Genomic DNA, 19,797 nt, shown 5'->3' on the forward strand with positions numbered 1-19,797 from the left:
TACCTTTTTTTCACATAAAATATGGATCACCTCTGAAATTTGCAATTACTTATTGGACCTATCATTGAACCTTGACTTGTATCATTCACATAACGAGTGTAGTGTAACAACCCTCCAATTTAATTTTGTGAAAAGGAAGACATAAAGTCAATGTAAAAAAAAAATCTGTTTTTGTAGTCTCATTATTAGATATGGAATAAAGATAATAAGAAAGTATAATAGGTTAGATGGAGGGATTGGCATTTTGGTTAAATAAATTATACTTAGAGGTGTTTCAGATTGCTTATAAAAATAACTTATTGACTTATTTCAGTATGACATCGATAATAAACATTTTTAAATGTTTGGATAAACAGCTTATACCGGTGTCAAACCAGTAATAAGAAATTTTTTAAAATATTAACTTATAATAGGTTGATAAGGACTTTTGTAGAAAAATATAAGTTATTTCAAATAAGCAATCTCAAACACCCCCTTAATCGTCAAACTAAATCATTCAACTAATACTTTTATGTACCAATATTCAAATTTAACTGCATAAAAAAAGAAAAACTAAAGTTATGATTAAGGTAAAGATTTCTTGAGTTTCATCATACATGAGTTCCATTTTAGTTTATTCGTCAACAAATTTGATAATTTGAACATCTGAGTGCATCGGAGGGGATATATAACTAGTTATTTAGAATATGATTTAATTTTAGAAAATTGACTCAAATAGCCATTCTTCCTATCCACATTGATATTCTGGCTATTTCTCTCCCAAATTTATCCAAATGTTACTATATCCGTAATATCTATATCCATAATATTGCGGACCTGATTAAAAGACAGAAGAAAATTATCAGATTCAACCCAAGTATGCAATTGTAACTGCCAAGTCCATAATTACGATGGTGTCCCTCGCTAACCTAGTGGAATTTGAATGTTATTTTTAGATCCACAGTATTACAAATGTTGATATTGTAGACGTAGTAACATTTTAAACTAAGACTCATAAAAGAGGTATTTGAATTAATTTACCTTTAATTTTTTAGACAATTGTGTAGATAGCGAAGGCCTTTTTATCTTCGTTTTCCACGCGAAACAGTTCAAGGAAAAGAAATTTTCGGCTGGATAGCATCAGACTCCCAGCAGAGATATCTTCCCCTATAAATACCCCATAACAACATATCAATTTACCTTCTGTCTTGTCAAAAATGGCAAAGAAGTACGATCAGTTTAGATGTCAACCGAGGCTTCCCAAATTCGCTATCCCTAAACGGTATGATCTTAAGCTCAAACCAGACCTCTCCGCCTGCAAATTTTTGGGAGCCGTCGAGATCTCTCTCGACATCGTTGCGGACACGAAGTTCATTGTCCTCAATGCCGCAGACCTGTTCGTAGATTGCAAATCTGTTCGTTTTCAATCAGCAAACGGCTCAAAGGCATGTATTTGATTGCTTTATTTTTTCCGCCTACTCGTTTGTCTGTAATAGTAAGAACAATCTATTGATTGTGAGTACATAATTAAAGGGATTTGAGGCTTTGCAAGTCGAATTATTGGAAGACGATGAGATTTTGGTGTCGGAGTTCGCCGAAAGTTTGCCTCTTGGCCTTGGTGTTTTGTCTATGAGGTTCGAAGGCACATTGAACGATCAAATGAAAGGGTTTTATAGAAGGTAGTTTATACTTGATCTTGTTGACTTTTATTTGTTTATTAGAGTTATTGGAACTAATTTGTGTTTGGTTCTGATGATAACTCCAGTCTGATGTGTATTCGGATCAGTGATCATCCCTATCCCAGCTAACAAGCTATAAATTTGTTTCTGAACCATGTTCTCTTATTCTAATCCCCCCTGCCCTAACTTTTTTCTCAACTCCTTCTGAATTCACTATGACTTTTGAAAGTTCACGTTTCTCTTTTTCACACCCAGTTAATAGAAGAAAAAATCCAGTGACCTATATAGCTGTATCTGCCTATCTGGAATCAAGATATAGACTATAAATAAGTCAAACCCTGCAGGCATTATCCAATAAATTGAAGTCAGTAAGAATTTGGTTAAATTTTAGAAAATATATAAATTCTGCTGCATCACTAGTTGTTTGCGTTTAATGTTAGTGATCAGGTTGTGAAACATTTAATATACCCTTTTAATTGATTTACAGTACATATGAACATAATGGAGAGAAGAAGAACATGGCTGTAACACAATTCGAACCAGCTGATGCCAGACGGTGCTTTCCTTGTTGGGATGAACCTGCTTGTAAGGTAGGACTAATAATTTAATATCTGATTTCTGATTCTTTTCTTTTGTATTGTCCTATTGTCCAGAGTTGCGTTTATACTGTATCACCAAGTAACCACCTTTAGTGTTTGCTGAAGCTCTTCATATAAGACATTATGATGGGATACATAGTATTATATGCTCTTTGGCAAGACTACTTTTTTGAAAAATCTGTAAGAGTTATAATAACAGATCATCATCGTTGACACTTGATCAAGAGATGTTTAGTGAGGTCAGAAAGGCCTTGGTTTGATGAGGCATCTCAATTATGTTGCTTCTTTTGAAATAAATTGTTGCAATAACACCCTCACTGATGTTTTTGTTTTTGTTTTTTGTATAAGACTGGAAAATTTGCATTACATTATGTTAAATCCTGGGGCAAGCCTTCGAGTAACTCCAATGTCACTTCTTTGTGGAATGGGTACCTTGCAAGGCCAAGTAACCTTGGTTGTGAGAGGGCACTTTGAATCATATAAGACCGTGAGACTTCACTTAGTTGTCAATCTGTTGTTTAAAACCTTCACTAGTTTCACCATTTGTCATCTTGAATCTCTTCATGCTGATCCTCAAAGTTGGCTGTTGATGGTGGTCATTTGATGCCACCTTCATGCTGTAGCTGCTTCTCTAGGAATTTGAGTAGTACTAGTTAGTTATCTAATGACTATGGTAGTTTCTGTATATAGACGGCCACTCATTTCTTGTTAGTGCACTTTGTTTTCTATTAGGCTACTTTCAAGATTACACTGGAGGTGCCTTCGGATCTTGTAGCTCTATCAAACATGCCAGTTGCTGAAGAACGGGTGGATGGCAATATCAAGACTATTTGCTACCAGGAATCACCAATCATGTCTACATATTTAGTAGCTGCTGTTGTTGGTTTCTTTGATTATGTTGAAGACCATACACCTGATGGTAGAAAATTAGAATATATTTTGTCATACAACTTTTTCGTATATATCAAGAAGCTATACTTTACCATATAATTGAATTTGCCTTGCAGGAATTAAAGTTAGGGTATATTGCCAAGTTGGGAAGACAAATCAAGGGAAGTTTGCATTAGATGTTGCTGTTAAGACCCTTGGCCTGTACAAAGAGTATGTTCCAATGTCATTTTTTGGTGCATTGTATATGATAACATCTGGCGGAGCAGGAAATTTTGGAATGAACTTTTTCAATATGAATTTGCATCAGTTCTCTGTATTAATTTCAATTAAATATGCTTATATTGGAATTCAGTTGAGGAACTCCTCGTGATGAGGAAGCAGAGTTTGTGTCAATATGGGGGGGGGGGGGTGGATATATGGGGCCTGGATCCTAAGGGAATGATTTATGTATAGGCATCCTGTTAAATTCTTTGTATGGATGTCTAATACTTGATGATGTGGTATGCAGGTACTTTGCAATGCCTTATTCACTACCCAAATTGGACATGATTGCAATCCCTGATTTTGCTGCTGGGGCCATGGAGAACTATGGTTTAGTTACTTACCGAGAAACAGCTCTACTTTATGATGACAAGCACTCTGCAGCTGCTAACAAGCAGAGGGTAATGTACTTCCAGATTCAAAATCCACTTGCATTCTTTCTCTTGTTTGCATTACAACCCTGAAGTTACTGAACTAACTAGCTGAGCAAATTATTCAGGTGGCAACTGTTGTAGCTCATGAACTTGCACATCAATGGTTTGGCAATCTTGTAACAATGGAGTGGTGGACACATTTGTGGCTGAACGAGGGATTTGCTACTTGGGTAATCACATGTGGTTGGGTCATGCACACTTAATTTTGTCAGCCACATGTTTGTGAGTGTTCGTAAGTTATTTTTATTGTAAATCAGGTAAGCTATTTAGCTGCTGATGGGTTGTTCCCGGATTGGAAAATATGGACTCAGTTTCTTGATGAAAGTACTGAAGGTCTTCGACTTGATGGGCTTTCAGAATCACACCCTATTGAGGTAGAACAGATGGCATTTTTTATTTTACTTGTTTGTTGCTTAGCATTAGGCAATCAGTTAATAAAGCTAGCAAACGTGCATGATTCATGTAAGTTGTAACGAATTTCTCTTGCAGGTGGACATCAATCATGCGTGTGAAATAGATGAAATTTTTGATGCAATCAGCTATAGGAAGGGAGTTTCAGTCATTCGCATGCTGCAGAGCTATCTAGGACCTAAAGTTTTTCAGGTCTGGTTGCATGCATTTGTTATGATTTTCCTGGTTTCTGATCTTGTCAGCAGGAAATTGTTCTCTGTTCCCTTCATGAGTGAACTATTTTTTGATTTTCTATTAAGAAAGCATTTTCAACCCTCATATATTTTTCGTTTGAAGTTCACGTTTCAAAACGGAGTGTTTCCAGCAGTGTCTTTTGAGTTGATCCACAAAATTTATCATGCCTCAACATCATCAAAACTTATGTGCTGGAAAAAGGCTGCACCAAGCTAGCTATAACAACCTGTCGATTTTATTTTAATTTCTAGCATCCATCACGTATAAACTGCTAGTAAATTACTAAAAAGGGTATGCAGGTTGGGGAGCTTAAGCAGCCGCCCTGGAAATGATATAAGAACCACAAATTTACAAGTCCTGTAAAAGCAAAAACTATCCCACCATTTGGATAATGAATTATTTTCTGCTCCTTTAGTGGATCATTTTCCTGTAAATGCTTATCAAAACACCCTCATCAGCCAGAATTATACATAGATGTGTGTGTATATGGCGTGTTTCATACCTGTCTTCTATTAGAGGTGGACTTGGTTATACAAATATGCCTTGATATGAAACTGTAGTAACTTCCTTTTGAAAACTTCGAGTACATCAACTGAATGCAGATGAAATGTAGGTGCTTTCAAATTCTCATGTGGTCCTCTATGTGGAGCATTTTTGATCATGCATTTGCTAGTCAGTATACTTAAAGAGCATCTCCAACAGATTCTCCAAAATGGAGAAAATGGAGATTTTGAGCAATTTTTAGCTCCAACATATTTCTCAAAACTTTCTCGATAATGGATAAAGCATGGGAGAGTGTGAAATTCTCCAAATATGGAGAACTCGCCAAAATTGATTACCATAAGAGAGACAATTTTTTATTATATTCCTACCAATAGGAAACATTGAAGTTAAATGTTTATGAGAGAGAAATAATATTTTATTACATATATATAATATTTTAATAATATAATCAATGTTGTAATCTCCAAAATGGAGAATCTGTTGGAGTTGGATGTAATTTTCTATAGAGATTTTGTGTTTTGGTTCTCCATTTTGGAGAAATGTTGGAGAATCTGTTGGAGATGCTCTAAATTGCTTCGCTATTTTCAAAAGAGCGGTCATCATATGTTTAAAGGGAATCAAGTTCTCTCTTCTAATTAGTAGTACGACAACACTTGGCATATTATTCCATTCCATTTTACATGGATCATTTTTCAATAGGCTTGGCTATACACATTTTATTTTTACCTTGGAGGCACAAAGTGAGTTAGCAGGCACTTGTTTTATGGCTGCATTGTCTTCATTTCATTTATGACTGCTACTGCTGCTGCCCACTGCTATGTGGCACTACCACCACTTAACCTACCACATTGAAAGAGGGGCAGATTGAGAGAGAATTTGTAACTTGAAATGCGTTGCCCACTCAGGTTCAACAAAACCAGACATCTATGAAGCATGATATTTTGGATCTTCCATTTGTGAACCAGAAAACCTAAAACTGTCATCATGTTGCCTTTGGTCCACACACCACCATTTATTTATTTTTATTTTTCTGTTCTTTGTCACCCTCCTCCCTCTCCATCTACTCTTTATATGTCTGTACAAGTAGATAATTCTGGTTCAAAATCCTGTATCGAAATATGTAATGGGGTTATTTCATCAACTTTTTGAACACACCAAAACATAGGTGAATGATTGGGATTTTCAGTTCGAAAGATAAAGAACATATTTCACTAGTCTAGCTATTTGAGCCTCGTATGGGTACCTTTCTGAAGATGTGTTGAAATAAAAAACCTGATTTGTGATAGCAAATGGTGTCATAACATTGACAGTAGTACAAGCTACTTAAAATAATTGTTTTCAAAGAGTAAGCAGCAAATCAGATCTGATTTGGTGATTATTAAATGTTCTTTAAGTTGTAATTTTTTCGTCTTTATTTTGATTGAATTAAAGAAAAACATAAAGGAAGATTGAGGGTAAGATCTAGATGGGTCGTTATTGCAGATGAAATTCTCTGGACAAGTACTGCATAAGTGCAATTGAAAAGCTAACCGTTATGAAAACCTCAAATATGATCTTACTAGGTCAGGTCAGCAGTTTGGTGGGTTGTGACAAAGGACCAGGGTAGTCATTGCTATTCATTGGTTCTTTGTTTTAAGTTTCTTTTGGTGTCCACATGGTTATTGCTTATCAGTCTCATTTGTCTTTTTGTTCTTTTCTGCTTTTGACACCAAAAATGCTGAGGTCAGATATTGTATTGTATGCTATAATACTGCTAGGCAAAAAGAATAACCACATAAGATACTGTGAGGGTTTCAGATGAAGTTGGCAACAGAAAGGGGGATGTTTTGCTCAAAATTGGTTCTTTTATGTTCTTAGTTCCTACACAGAATCAGAAGTTAACCAAATTCCAGTTTTTCTAGCCATTTGTGAGAACTGTAAAAACAGCATAAAGTGGCTTATGGTGGGCAACTTAAGACATGTTAGGATGTTCACACGTATTTTTTATGATATATATTCAATGTCTCATTTTTCTTACTCTTTTTCCAAGTATTTGTTAAGTTTTAAGGGGCTCAGACTCGGGAATGGATTTTCATTTATCTCTCTTGGCAGTGTATATCTTAGTACTCATAATACAATCCCAAAACTGCGCTTTACAATTCAGTATGTGCAACAAAGTCTGAAATTTTATCACTTGGGTAGTTTCTGAATCATAAAAGAGGCTACTGTGTAGAAGAAATACCCCGAGATGATGTCAGGATGGATCTAAATATTGCTGAACTGGAAATGGTCCTAAGCCTCGACTTTTTACAATCTCTTGGTGTGCTGTCATGTTTACAGATAATCTTATCGGAAATGTGGCCTCTAGTTCACTAGGTTGATGAAGTTTGGCCTAATGAAGTTTTAATTGTTAATTTTCCAAGCATAGTCTTGTTTGTTACGTGGCCATCTAATTCTCTAGGTGGATGTTATATGAAATTTTTATTAATATGATTAGTAAGAGTTTGTTGGGCATGTCTTTTTATTGGAATTGATCATACTATGTATCAACTTTCTCTTTGCATTTTGTTAATTTTAATTCCTTTTCCTAAATGTGAATCTAACAATGTTTTCTATGTGGTATCTTATCACTAGCAAGCACTTGCTAAATATATAAAAAAACATGCTTGTTCAAATGCAAAGACCGAAGACTTGTGGGCTGTCCTTGAGGAAGAGTCCCATGAGCCTGTGAATAAACTGATGAACTCATGGACAAAGCAGAAAGGATATCCAGTTGTCTCTGCTAGAGTGATAGATAACAAATTGGAGTTTGAACAGGTTCCTACTTTTTCCTCAGATCCCTCTTCAGTCATTTTGAATGTTTTTACGATTTTATCACGTTTTTTACTGGATCGAGAAACATCTATACCATGCTTATACTTGTAATGATTGTGAGGACAGTTAGCAATTTATAGTTGTTGTGTACTGACAGAGGCAATTCTTGGCAAGTGGTTGCCATGGGGATGGACAATGGATTGTGCCAATAACTTTGTGCTGTGGCTCATACGAAAAACAGAAGAATTTCTTACTGGAAACAAGGTCACAAGTTATTGACACTGCCACGCTATTTGGTTGCTCAGTTTCCAATGATGGACCATCAAGTTGTTGGATAAAGATTAATGTTAACCAGGCAGGTTTTTACCGTGTTAAGTATGATGAGCACTTGTCAGCCAAACTTAGATATGCAATAGAAAGTAAATGCTTGTCGGCAATGGATAGATATGGTAATTATTGATGTTTCGCTCTTGTCTTGAACTTCAGTTGATCTTCTGCTAAAAGTAGCAATTCTAATCTACTTCCCTTTTTTCTTTTACATCCATTGACAGGAATTCTAGATGATTCGTTTGCCTTGTCCATGGCCGGTCAGCTTCCTTTGTCTTCTTTGCTTACCTTGATGGGTGCTTACAGAGAGGAACCTGAATATACAGTGTTGTCAAACTTAATCAGTGTAATGACTGCTACTCTGTTGATATTTCGTTTAAGCATCACGATGCTCTTTCTGATTCTTGTTCTTGCTTCCACAGATTAGCTCTAAAGTTGCAAGAGTTGTGGCTGATGCTGATGCAACATTGCTGGATAACATTAAGATATTTTTCATAAACCTTTTCCAATATTCTGCAGAGTCAGTTTCTTAACACCTGTAAATCTATCTCAATCCCTAGATAAATTGCTGAAAATCCGTGCATACATTTCAATGTGATAGGAGAAGAGTGAATGGTTTTGTAACCATCATACTTGTGAATTTTGTTGCAGACTAACTATCGTGCTTGCTAAAATGCAAAAAAAAAAAAAAAACACTTATGTATAAGAGTGAACTATACTTACCGCAGTACTTGCAGTTCTATTGCTAACTGATCATTAGAAATTGTCTATTGATTCACTATGGCTACTGGGGTTCTTTATTTTTTTCTTCTTGCATTTTAGCAAGTGCACTAGTTTGTCTGTAGCAAAACTACAAAGTACAATGACTAGAAAACATGAGAAAAAGTTCTTCTATGCATGTAGGCATACTAGGAACATTTGAGTGTTCATTTTATATCGATATCATACGAATATCATCTTTTTAAAGGGAAATGACAGACCATAACCTGAAAAAATATCATCTAATACAGAATAAAACTTTTGCTTCTTATGTGCTACAGATCTGTGTAAAGAATTTGTATGTGTATGCATATCTCTTTGTCTCTGTGTTTTGATGTATCTAGAAAGCAGTCTAGGCTTACTATTTAAACTGGCCTTCCAGTCAACGCTAGAATGTTGGAGGTGTTTCTCTATTACTAAAACACACACTTGGTGAACAGAAAAAACCATAGTTAATTACCTAAGGCAAATGCTTGTGATTTTTACGGGGTGTTTGGTTAGAGGTATTAAGCAGTAATCAATGGAAATGATAATAAAAGAAACTGTTTGGTTTTATATAATATAATGGGTTCATTCCCCCAAAAGCCCAAATTTTCATTCCTGGTTGAACTGGGGGGAATAAGAAGTCATTCCCATTTTCATTCCCTGACTTTTTCGTTTTCATTTTCATTTTCATTTTCATTCCCATTTTCATTCCCCAACCTAAACCAAAGAACCCCTTAATTGTTTGCTAGTGTGTATGTTTTACTATCACCTTTTTTTATTTGTAGATCTTGTCACTACAGCTGAAAGAAAATGTTTGAAGAGAAATGTGTGTTTCTATGCATTCTCACTTGTCTGTGTGTAGTTGCTTTCTTTCAACTTTGCCTTTCAACAACTGCCCAGCTTGATATTTAACTTTAAGAGTAGTAGGACATTGATGGTTATGAAGAACCATTTTTTTCTAATCAAGGAAACCATGCTGACTGCTAAAGGAAGGTCAAGAAAGATTATTTTCTTGATAAAGTTATCAAAGTATCGTCTTGCATGCTTTTGATCTTGTAGCATATCATTACGACGAGAAAATACATAAAGAATAATGGCACAATGCTATATAATTTTCATACACATTGTTGGTACCTTTCATATATTTCTGGTGTTCCAGAAATTGTAATTATCGGCCAAATTTATTTCATTTTGGTTTTTGCAGGAGGATTGGTTTTGATCCTAAACAAGGGGAAAGCCACTTGGATGCCTTGTTGAGAGGGGAACTTTTTGCTACCTTGGCAGTGTTCGGACATGATGCGACATTAAAAGATGCAAGGAAGCGTTTTCAGGCATTCTTGGAAGACAGAAACACACATCTTCTTCCACCTGATATACGAAGGGTTGATACTGTTTACCTTAGCTGTCTATTCCTATCTAGAACTTGTTATATACCACTGAGATATTTACTCTCTCCCTCTTCTCCCTTACTTTTTGGCAGGCAGTGTATGTTGCTGTGATGAAGGATGTCACGTCCTCAGACAGATCTGGTTTTGATTCACTTTTGAAAGTTTACAGAGAGACTGATCTAAGTCAGGAAAAGACTCGGATATTAGGTGATAATAGCGGTGTTATAACATTGTAGCAAAATCTATAATTTGTTCTTCAATATAGATCTGGTTATGTTGTAGGTGCTCTTGGATCTTGCAGTGATCCTGACATAATTCTTGAAGTCCTCAACTTTTTGTTGACTCCTGAGGTATAGATTATTGAGAATTCTTTTCGTGCTTACAAATCTAAGGTTAAAGCTGTTTCTTTGTTTTATTGGAGCTTGATGATAATGTGTTGTTTAGGTTCGAAGTCAGGATGTCGTTTTTGGACTGGCTGTTAGTAGAGAGGGACGTGAAGTGGCTTGGAAATGGCTGCAGGTTAGTTGAAACCGAAACATGTATACCATTTGTTCAAGATTGTTTGTGTGTATTTTCTTTGACATAATAACTTCGGACAACTTCATGAATTTTTATTTCTTTTTGGAGGAAGTATGATCAAGGTTAATGGTAGATAAGATACCTATAGAAACAAACCAACTTTCTAGTGTCTTTATGTTTAATTTCTGTATAATATGGACACCCAAAAAGAACTAATCGCTCTTCTCAACTGCAGAACAACTGGGAACACATCTCAAATACTTGGGGCCGTGGATTTTTGATGACACGTTTTGTCAGTGCAATTGTATCACCGGTTTGTCTTCTACCATGTTTCTTTAGCTGAAATATTTATGTTAGACTTCATTTTCCTACACATGCCAGGAAATGCATCCCTTATCCTCAAACTCATTCAAAAGCATGATTTAAGAATTTGAATTTTGGTAATTCTGTAAACCTATTTAGGGTTTGCATCTACGTCCTACCAATTTCTTAACATTATTGTCCGCGTGTGTGTGAATTAGGTCAATGTGATCAATTATTATCTTCCTTAGGTGTATTTCCCTATAAATAATAATATATTGATTATTTATCATCTCAAAATCTTTGTCCAGAGGTTTGCTCTTACATGTATTTCTCCAAAGTTCAATCGATTCAGGTTGGGCAAATTGCATGAAAATGTAATGCACTTTGGTTTGATTCTTATTTTTTCAAAACCTCCATTTTGGCACCTCGGATGTGACATCTCAAACATTTAGACACGTTACACAAAATAGGAATTAGACAGAAGTACGATGTATTTTCATGCATTCTCATGTAAACGAGATACCCAAAAGCAACTACTATTACATCTGACGTACTAAAGTGAATGTTTGAAAGTATGGTACACCAAGAGGAATCGGAGCAAAGTAATTTTCATGCAATTTGCTCATTTAACCTTTCGGTATGAATAAGAGCAACATCTTTTTTTTGTAGAAATGACATGTTGATATGCTGTTAAAATATCGTATTTCACCATCCTAGCTAGTTTATCATGTTATGAAAAATGGAACTGACAGAAGGTTGCGACCAGAGAATATATAAACAAATACAGATTTTGGGTATCATCCTCGACACTGAGATGCATCGAGAAACCAAAAAATTCACTATCATATGTTTCACTTCATTTCTGTAGTTCTCATCCTACGAGAAGGTGAAGGAAGTGGATGAGTTTTTTGCATGCCGTGCTAAGCCTTCTATTGCAAGGACGTTGAAGCAGAGCATTGAGCGGGTTCAGATCAACGCAAAGTGGGTTGAAAGCATTCGAGGCGAGAAGAGCCTTGCACACTGTGTTGAAGAACTTGCATACAGGAAATACTAATACTAGTTACGGATTGTTTCTTTTCTTTTTCAGGTATTCTATTTGCTTTCAACAATGTTCTGTTTTCCTTTGTTTATTTTCATATATAAACAAACAACTACTATTCTCACAACTTTATAAAAGAGCCCTCTCATTAGAGAACAGCTTCTATCTTGATGTGGTGGTGTTGCATTTTCATATGCTTGTGTTGATGATATTGATGTCAAAAAAATTTGTATCTCAACTAATCTCATGGTTCAGAAGTTAAGTAGTTAACAGCCGGAACTACCTCCAGGCTTCAGTGGCCTGATGGGCCTCGAACATTGCCTGAGAGGACTAAGACCGGACTAAACCAGTGACCAGTGCGAATCAAGCCCAAGGCTTGACCATCAATTTGGAAAAGACCTAAAGTTAGGGATTTATCAATAGGTATGACATGGACGTTCGTAGTTCCCCTCCCTCTAATCTAACCCTACATAGCTCGCCTAGGCTTGCCGGCACAATAATGGAATGATGGAGCTAATCCGAGTTGCCCCAAGACTTAAAAAGTGTCATAATTGGTGGTTTTCGCTCATTTATCACAAGGTGGGGGACTCCACGAAAACAACTGCTTTATTTTTTGACGTAGGGCTTAGGTCTGCATACATTCCATCTTTTCTGACTCTACCTTTGGTTCGGGATATGTTAGGTTTGTTTGGTTTGGTTTTTAGTTGAAACTGTAAGTAGAATTTCCCTCTTAACTTTGATGGTTCTTGCAGCAAACATATGCACTTCAGGCTTAGTCAAGGTATTATAAATATTGAGGAGCTGAAATGACCTACCAAATACCCTTTTGTCCACTTTGTTGGAATTTCATAAATATTACATTTTGATTAGAATTTTTTTTATCTAACAGTATCTTTAAATTTTTTTGAATAAAACAACTAGGTGGTTATAATACCAAAGAGTCTCCTTAAAAAAAAATACCATTATAACCCTATATATGATGAAGAGTTTAAAGTAATGCAACTATTTACCAAATGTTATGTATGATAATTGTTAAATGATAAAAAGAATTACAGATTTTCATGATTGAAATATATTTAGACAATAAAATAAATTGAAATTCAACATAATAACTTGTGTAGAAATCTTAATTTGAACCATCTATATATTTATATATAGGAGAATCATCAAAAAGATGATGTGACATCATTTTTTTTAATTAACCTGGATATCCAACTTATTATGCGAGCTGATTAATCCCAGGGCGACCATCTGCTTTGCAGATAGCCCAGAGTCACCGCATTTGAATCTTCGTGGCCATAAGGGGATTTTTATTTCTTCTTGGATTTGAACCTGAGACCTCCTGATACTTTTGACCTTTTGAGCCAAGCTCAAACCAATCAAGTACCAACCTTGTGGTTAATGATGTGACATCTTGAGAGAGCTAGAATCATTAGTTGCTATTTTTTTCAAATTTTGAATTATTTTAAGTAAAAACATATCATTATATGAATGAATCTTTCATTTACTTTTTATATATAAGTTACATATAATAATCTAATAAACCTTTAAATCTTTATATTTATAAATATATAATCTATATATCTATAATTTATAAGTAAGAACCAAAAGACATGATATGACACAATGTGGATTGAGAATTCCAAAATATATTAATTTTAATAATTATTTTATCTGCGTGTTATATTTATTTATTTTAATTCATTTTCTAAATGATTTTAAATGTAATAAGTGTTTCATTTACTAATGAGAGGGTTAATAATAAGTATCTAATTATATACATTGATTATAATCTTATTTATATATTAATTTTAATTTCATTACCCATCTCTATACACACACACATCAATAGAGAGACAGTAATTAACCATAATATTTTGGAATTCTCAATCCATATTGTTTCATTTCATTTCTCTTGGTTCTTACTTTCATATATACAAAGATATAAGATAAACAAAACAAAATGAAATAAACGTATAATTATGACTAATATGAGTAAATTGCAAAAATATTCAACAATTATATCAAAGTAGGTAACAACACAATGTTTGCTAACCGCAAGGGTGATGCCTAATTGGTTTAAGCTTGGCTCCAAAGGTCAAAAGTACCTGGAAGTTCCAGGTTCAAATCCAAGGAGGAATAAGAATCCCCTTGTGGCCACAGAGGTTCAAACGCGATGACTCCGGGCTATCTACAAAGCAGGTGGTCGCCTGGGATTAGTCAGCTCGCATAGCAAGTTGGATATCCAAGTTAATAAAAAAAAACACAATGTTTGCTTGGTGAATATAAATATTTTTATGAGAATATATGTAAGAGATAAATTGATATGTATTATGACAAAACAATTCTCATAATACAACTCATGATTATAATCAATATTTTCACATATTTTTCTTTTATGATTTTGAACCAATTACAAAATTTTAATATAATAAAAGATTGATATGTAAGACTTATTAATATATATATATATATATATATATATATATATTAATATATAAAATTGATCATCGACTTATTTAGCTAACTTAAATAATTAAAAAAAAATTATTGTCATCGTGCAACACACAATGTCAAACATTAGTTGGATAATAATTGATTTGCAATCTCATCATGCAAATTAGTCATATATCATTGTCTTGAGAACTCCACTGTATTTCACGAATTTCTATTTCATTGTTTTCTTCATGTTATTCTTTAGCAAGAGCAAACATGGTGTTCTCATCGTATTCCATAAATAACCGATTTTGGATATTTCATTTTTATTATAAAATTATGAATCATGAAACAATCAATCACCACATCTTTCTGTACTAGAAAAGGATAAGGAGCCATTTGCTTCAAGATTAAAAATCTTGCTTTCAAGACATCATACACACGGTCGATACCATTCCTAAGTTGTGCATGTGCATAACCATGATTGAACATTTCTTCTTTAATTAATGCACATTGACACCGAAAATCTGCTAACCCAGTACCCCGTACTCGTATTGCGATACAGAGTCATAAATCCCCTAATGCAAGTATATGCGGCATCACAAAGATAATATTTAGTTGCATTTATATCTACAACTTAAGAAATATAGAAAAATAATAACCTTTTAATGTTAAGAAAAATGATACTTAGTTGATGAAGGAAACATAAATCCGAAAGTTGGGTTAAAATCAATTTCTCTCAAAACTTTAGAATCATGCGCAATGCATTCCCATCCAGCCTAAACAAACTTGAATATCATATTAAAATCACAAATTGCTAAAACGTTTTGGAAGCATTCCTTTTTTTCTTCTTCCTTGCTTGTTGATCACTGGGAACAATTGCATATGTATTAGAGTTTCATCTTGTGCACCTATAGCCCCTTTGAGAAACAAAAAAGTATAAGAAACTTGAAAATATCAAACGACTTAGAAATTATCAAATCAATGATATAAATCATACCAAAAATATTTCTTTGAGGTGCCTAAATCTCTCTGACGTATTTGGTTCCATCATTGGATGTTGGCCCTACGACCTCTCTTGATAATTCTATCATTTCTATCAATACTTAATGAAAACAGTAATGAGTAGTGCATATGGGGTGTTGAAATCTATGTATAACCATTCTAAAGCTCTCATTGTAAGCAACAATTGTCAAAAACATCGACATCTTCTATTTAACAACTTATATGCGTACTTGATTGCAACCATTTTTTTTTGTTTAAATTGGTTGTAACATTATGAATGAATCACGAGATAAAAAGCATCAATTCATGGCATTGCGTATTGGATCCACTTAATAATTCTTGTATATATGCATTTCCGTCAAAGCTGAAGTGTTATCTCTCACCATTTCTATTCTTATTGAAGCTCTTCTACTCAAATACCAATATATAATAACAATCAGAATGATCTCCTTTTTAATCCATGTATGACCTTGCCAATATATACCACAAAAGAACATCATTTTGAGCTCCAAACATATCATAGATATAACATCAAGTTTAAACAAGCAATACATAAATTGAAAAACATCAACTTGTAACACACATCCCATCAAATTGAAATAACCATTTTATTCCTATAAAATTCAATCATAATACCATCCAAAGAAAAACATCTACAAAACATCATCTAAATAGATATTGTTCAAAACAAAATAAAACATCATTTCAAAATAAAATAGACCGAGCTTACCATCTTTAAATTTTATCCACTCCTCACATCTTCCTCATTCAAGCGTAATCGAATTTTCCTATAGTTGGTGTTTTGATTGAATATGTAAAGTCCTACGTCATACAATGCGGTTTGCTTCTGTTGGTCCCTTGAAGGTCTACAAGATAAGTAAAACAATTTGTAGAAGGGGGGGATGAATACAAACACAATATTTTCAAATTTAAAATGTATATATTGATAAAGAAGATCAATACAAATTTTACAAGACTGTTTGCGGAAAGATAAGGTAAGAAAACCTATCTAAACAATCTTTGATTACACAGATTCTTAGCAAATGAGAAAAGAAATGCTGTAAGAAAAGTTCATTTACTTAAGCTAGAAAATGCTCAAAGTAAGAACTAGGTTTAGAGAGTGAGTTGCGCGCACTCTGCACGGAGAAGAAACACTTCTATTTATACCCAGTGCATTAAATGTTCATTTAATGCAAAATGGTAGGGTTAGAGTGCGTGTCAAGCCTTAAGAGGAAGGCTTGTCCTTTGCTACAGTGAATAGTACAAAAACACTATTCATGAGCAGACATCCTTACCTAAAGTTGGTGGGCAATAGAGTCAACTAGTCGGCTCCGTACCGTACCAACGTTTAGAAGGGTATGGGTTTGTCCTTTGTGTCTATAAGGACAAGACAACAACAATCATGCTAAGCAAGCTTCCTTTGATCGCTGAATGTTGGAATAACTTGGAGGTTTCTTCAGCATTCACTGAGGCTTGAGCAGTCTTCACACATATGTAGACATACTTGTAATCACTGAGTACCGCTTCAGATCACCTATTCGCCAGTCCCTAATCTTCAGTTTCAGTCTTCGGCATTAGCTGAAGGTTCTTTGGTGTGAGTGTTGTTTTCTTGAAGTATCACTGTCTCTGATTGAATTACAATACAAGTTCTTCAGCGATCACTGAACAAGCTCAGTGATGATCGCTGGAACTGAAAAGACAGAAACATAAATACAACGTAAGTGAAAAGGGATTATCATCAAATCACTGAGAGAGAGGATCAACAATCTCCCCTTATTTGATGATAACAAGACAACATCAAGAAGGTTGTCTTATCAAACAATAGTAAGAAAAATTTACATATAAAGTACATGTCCCTTTTTACTATTTTGGGATCTTTTTCAGTGAGTCAGTCTCAGCTTGAGAATTTTCCTTAAGTTATATCTAAGAGAAAATTACAAGTATGGAAACTGAAACTGAAAGCTTATTCGCTGACTTATAGATTGTCAGTGAATGTAAAAAGTAACACTGGAACTCATAAACTTGTGTCCCTATTACTTTTTTCAGGGATATTTTTCAGTGAAGTACATGAAATACTCATTTTAATATCATTGGTAGTATTAGAAGTATTACAGTACATGTCTAGTGCTTACAGACTATAAGTATAATCACTAAAAGTAGACATAGTACAAAAAGTTACTAGGAAAAGTATATTGTTGTTACAAAGAGAAAACTAATCTAGAACACTTAGATCTATGTAGCTAGGTACATCTTCACCAAGGTTTCTTCGACGTAGGCATTCCTTTCGTATCTTCAGATCGATGACTTTTCCAGGCATGCTATTATCTATCCAGAGCAAGAGGTAAACCAAATGACTCATTGGACATAGATGTAGCTCTGACATTCTCTGAAATCTGACTTCACCTTCATAGTCAAGGAATATAACTCCTAACTCAGGTTTAAAATGCATAACATTGGGTGTATAAGGACCCTTATATGGCAAGTCAAGATTCAGCATAGAAATGTCTGTACTCTGGTGACCCTTCAGGACTTCATCTAAGGAGAACCTTGTTTCATGTTCGTTCCTTAGGAATGGTCCATCATTAGGATCAGAGAGCTTGAGTTTCTTCTTCCCACCTTTCTTCAGAGATGGCCTTTCAGGGACCGCGATATACTTGGACATCCTTTTTATGAGCTCGCCGATGGTGTCCTCAATAATTGTCTTATGTCTCGACTTGGATCGCTGAATGGCTTGCCTGATCTCCATCCATTCGCTATATCCATAACGGCCAAGGTAGGAAGGGTACTCGGTGATGGCATCGAGATTTTCTCTTGTGATGAGCATTGAGACCAGTGTTCCACCGTCTTTTGAACGTCCGCTGATGCTGACGCTGATAATCAGGCGGGGATTGATTCTCTTATTTAGCTTTGCTTCGCTCCTCCGCTTGTCCTTTTCCACCAGCTTCAGGTTCTTCTCATGCTCAGCTTCTGCAATAGAAAGAAGTTTAGCCTGGGCTTGGACAATGTTCACCGTTTTCTTGGACTTTCTCCTGGGGAGGACCTTTGCAGCTAGTGACTTGGCCAGCTTCAAGCTGTCTTCAGTCTGCTTCTTCTGAAGCTCTAGCTCTTCTTCAGCCTGCAATGCCTCGAATCTTTCAGCTTCAGAAAGGAAGTCGAACTCACCACCACTAGAGGTACGAAGAGAAATTTTTACTCTAGTCTGGTCGAGTGACTCCTTAAGCTGAGTCATTTGCTGGTCGGTAGGAGCAATGGAGATAGGGTGATCATGGACCCACTCCAATCGACCGTAGGTTGTTGATGGAATTTGAAGTTGATACAAGGAAGTGACTACTACCTGAGAGGTAGAGTCTTCAAAAACAGGTTGTTGAGGGATTTTGAACAATACCTTCAAGTTTCCTTCTTCAGCGACCGCCTTGCCTTTCGACTTGGGGTCCTGGTTCCTTGATTGAGTAGATTCACCTTCCCTTTGCTCCCCCTGGGATGCAAAATCCTTGAGGATGACTCCCTTGGTGGCGGTTGATGGCTTCTGGTACTTGATGGTAAATTCATCTTCATCATCATCGTCGTCATCACCATCTAGGTCACTTCCGGAGTCTAGAATGGTAGGTTCATCATCATCATCATCATCATCATCATCATCTTCGTCTTCATCATCATCATCATCATCATCATCATCACCAGCAGCAGTGATGGAAGGAGCATCATCCATAGGGATGCATCGTCAACCTCCGCTGGAACAGCTTCGGTGGTCGGGATTACAAGAGCAACAACCGTTTCAGCTATAGGAGCCTTAGCTTCAGCTTCAACTATAGCTGATATTGGACCAACAGCCACAGAAGGAGTAGGAACAGCATCAGATGATCCACCAAAGTTGGACCTTATCTCCCCCTCTTTGGCTAATACTTGAGAGAATTGGCCAGAGAGTTCGTCCAAGCGCTGACGCTGGAGAACCATTACCTCCTCTAGCCTTGACAGAGCACCGGCTAGAGTTGTCGTTGCCTCATACGCCTCATAGAGCAGGGCGCGATCATCGGCAAATAAAGAAGGTGGGATCACCGGAGCTAGTTGATGGACAACATCTAGGATTTGTTGAAAAAGGCCAGTCTGCTGAACGATGATAGCCTAAGCATCGTCAGCCCTACTGGAGAGAGCAGCAATGGCGTCGGTGTTGGCTTGAATAGCTTCTTAGAGAGTCAGGAGATGACTCTGAACTTCTTGAACGTCCGCCTGGATAGCGAGGAAGCTCACATC

The 19,797-nt window shown here is 35.7% G+C and overlaps 1 protein-coding gene across 2 annotated transcripts; it reads left to right on the top strand.

Annotated features, from left to right (window-relative positions):
• The first annotated feature begins 1,139 nt into the window (after positions 1-1,139).
• LOC112505842 (aminopeptidase M1) lies at positions 1,140-12,273 on the top strand. Of its 2 annotated transcripts, XM_025109875.1 has the most exons (19): positions 1,140-1,424; positions 1,513-1,658; positions 2,146-2,248; positions 2,990-3,176; positions 3,265-3,358; positions 3,657-3,810; positions 3,909-4,013; positions 4,101-4,217; positions 4,333-4,446; positions 7,606-7,788; positions 7,943-8,234; positions 8,337-8,458; positions 8,535-8,632; positions 10,061-10,238; positions 10,337-10,451; positions 10,527-10,594; positions 10,689-10,763; positions 10,999-11,076; positions 11,935-12,273. In XM_025109875.1, the coding sequence occupies exons 1-19, from the start codon at positions 1,197-1,199 to the stop codon at positions 12,118-12,120; spliced, it is 2,643 nt and encodes an 880-aa protein (XP_024965643.1). In that variant the 5' UTR covers positions 1,140-1,196; the 3' UTR covers positions 12,121-12,273. The 2 variants fall into 2 exon arrangements, with proteins under 2 accessions (XP_024965643.1, XP_024965644.1); XM_025109876.1 differs by lacking the exons at positions 1,140-1,424; positions 1,513-1,658 and having other exon boundaries at positions 2,163-2,248; positions 2,970-3,176.
• The last annotated feature ends 7,524 nt before the right edge of the window (positions 12,274-19,797 follow it).

This window comes from Cynara cardunculus (assembly GCF_001531365.2).
Source record: "Cynara cardunculus var. scolymus isolate 2C chromosome LG 2, CcrdV1, whole genome shotgun sequence".
NCBI lineage: Eukaryota > Viridiplantae > Streptophyta > Magnoliopsida > Asterales > Asteraceae > Cynara > Cynara cardunculus.

Bases quoted from the DNA above. Each gene is read 5' to 3' on its own strand.
- LOC112505842 (XM_025109875.1), top strand. From the start codon at position 1,197: ATGGCAAAGAAGTACGATCAGTTTAGATGTCAACCGAGGCTTCCCAAA. The intron at 7,789-7,942 runs GTTCCTACTTTT...GTGTACTGACAG, and splicing joins ACAAATTGGAGTTTGAACAG to AGGCAATTCTTGGCAAGTGG. The intron at 10,764-10,998 runs GTTAGTTGAAAC...TCTCAACTGCAG, and splicing joins TGGCTTGGAAATGGCTGCAG to AACAACTGGGAACACATCTC.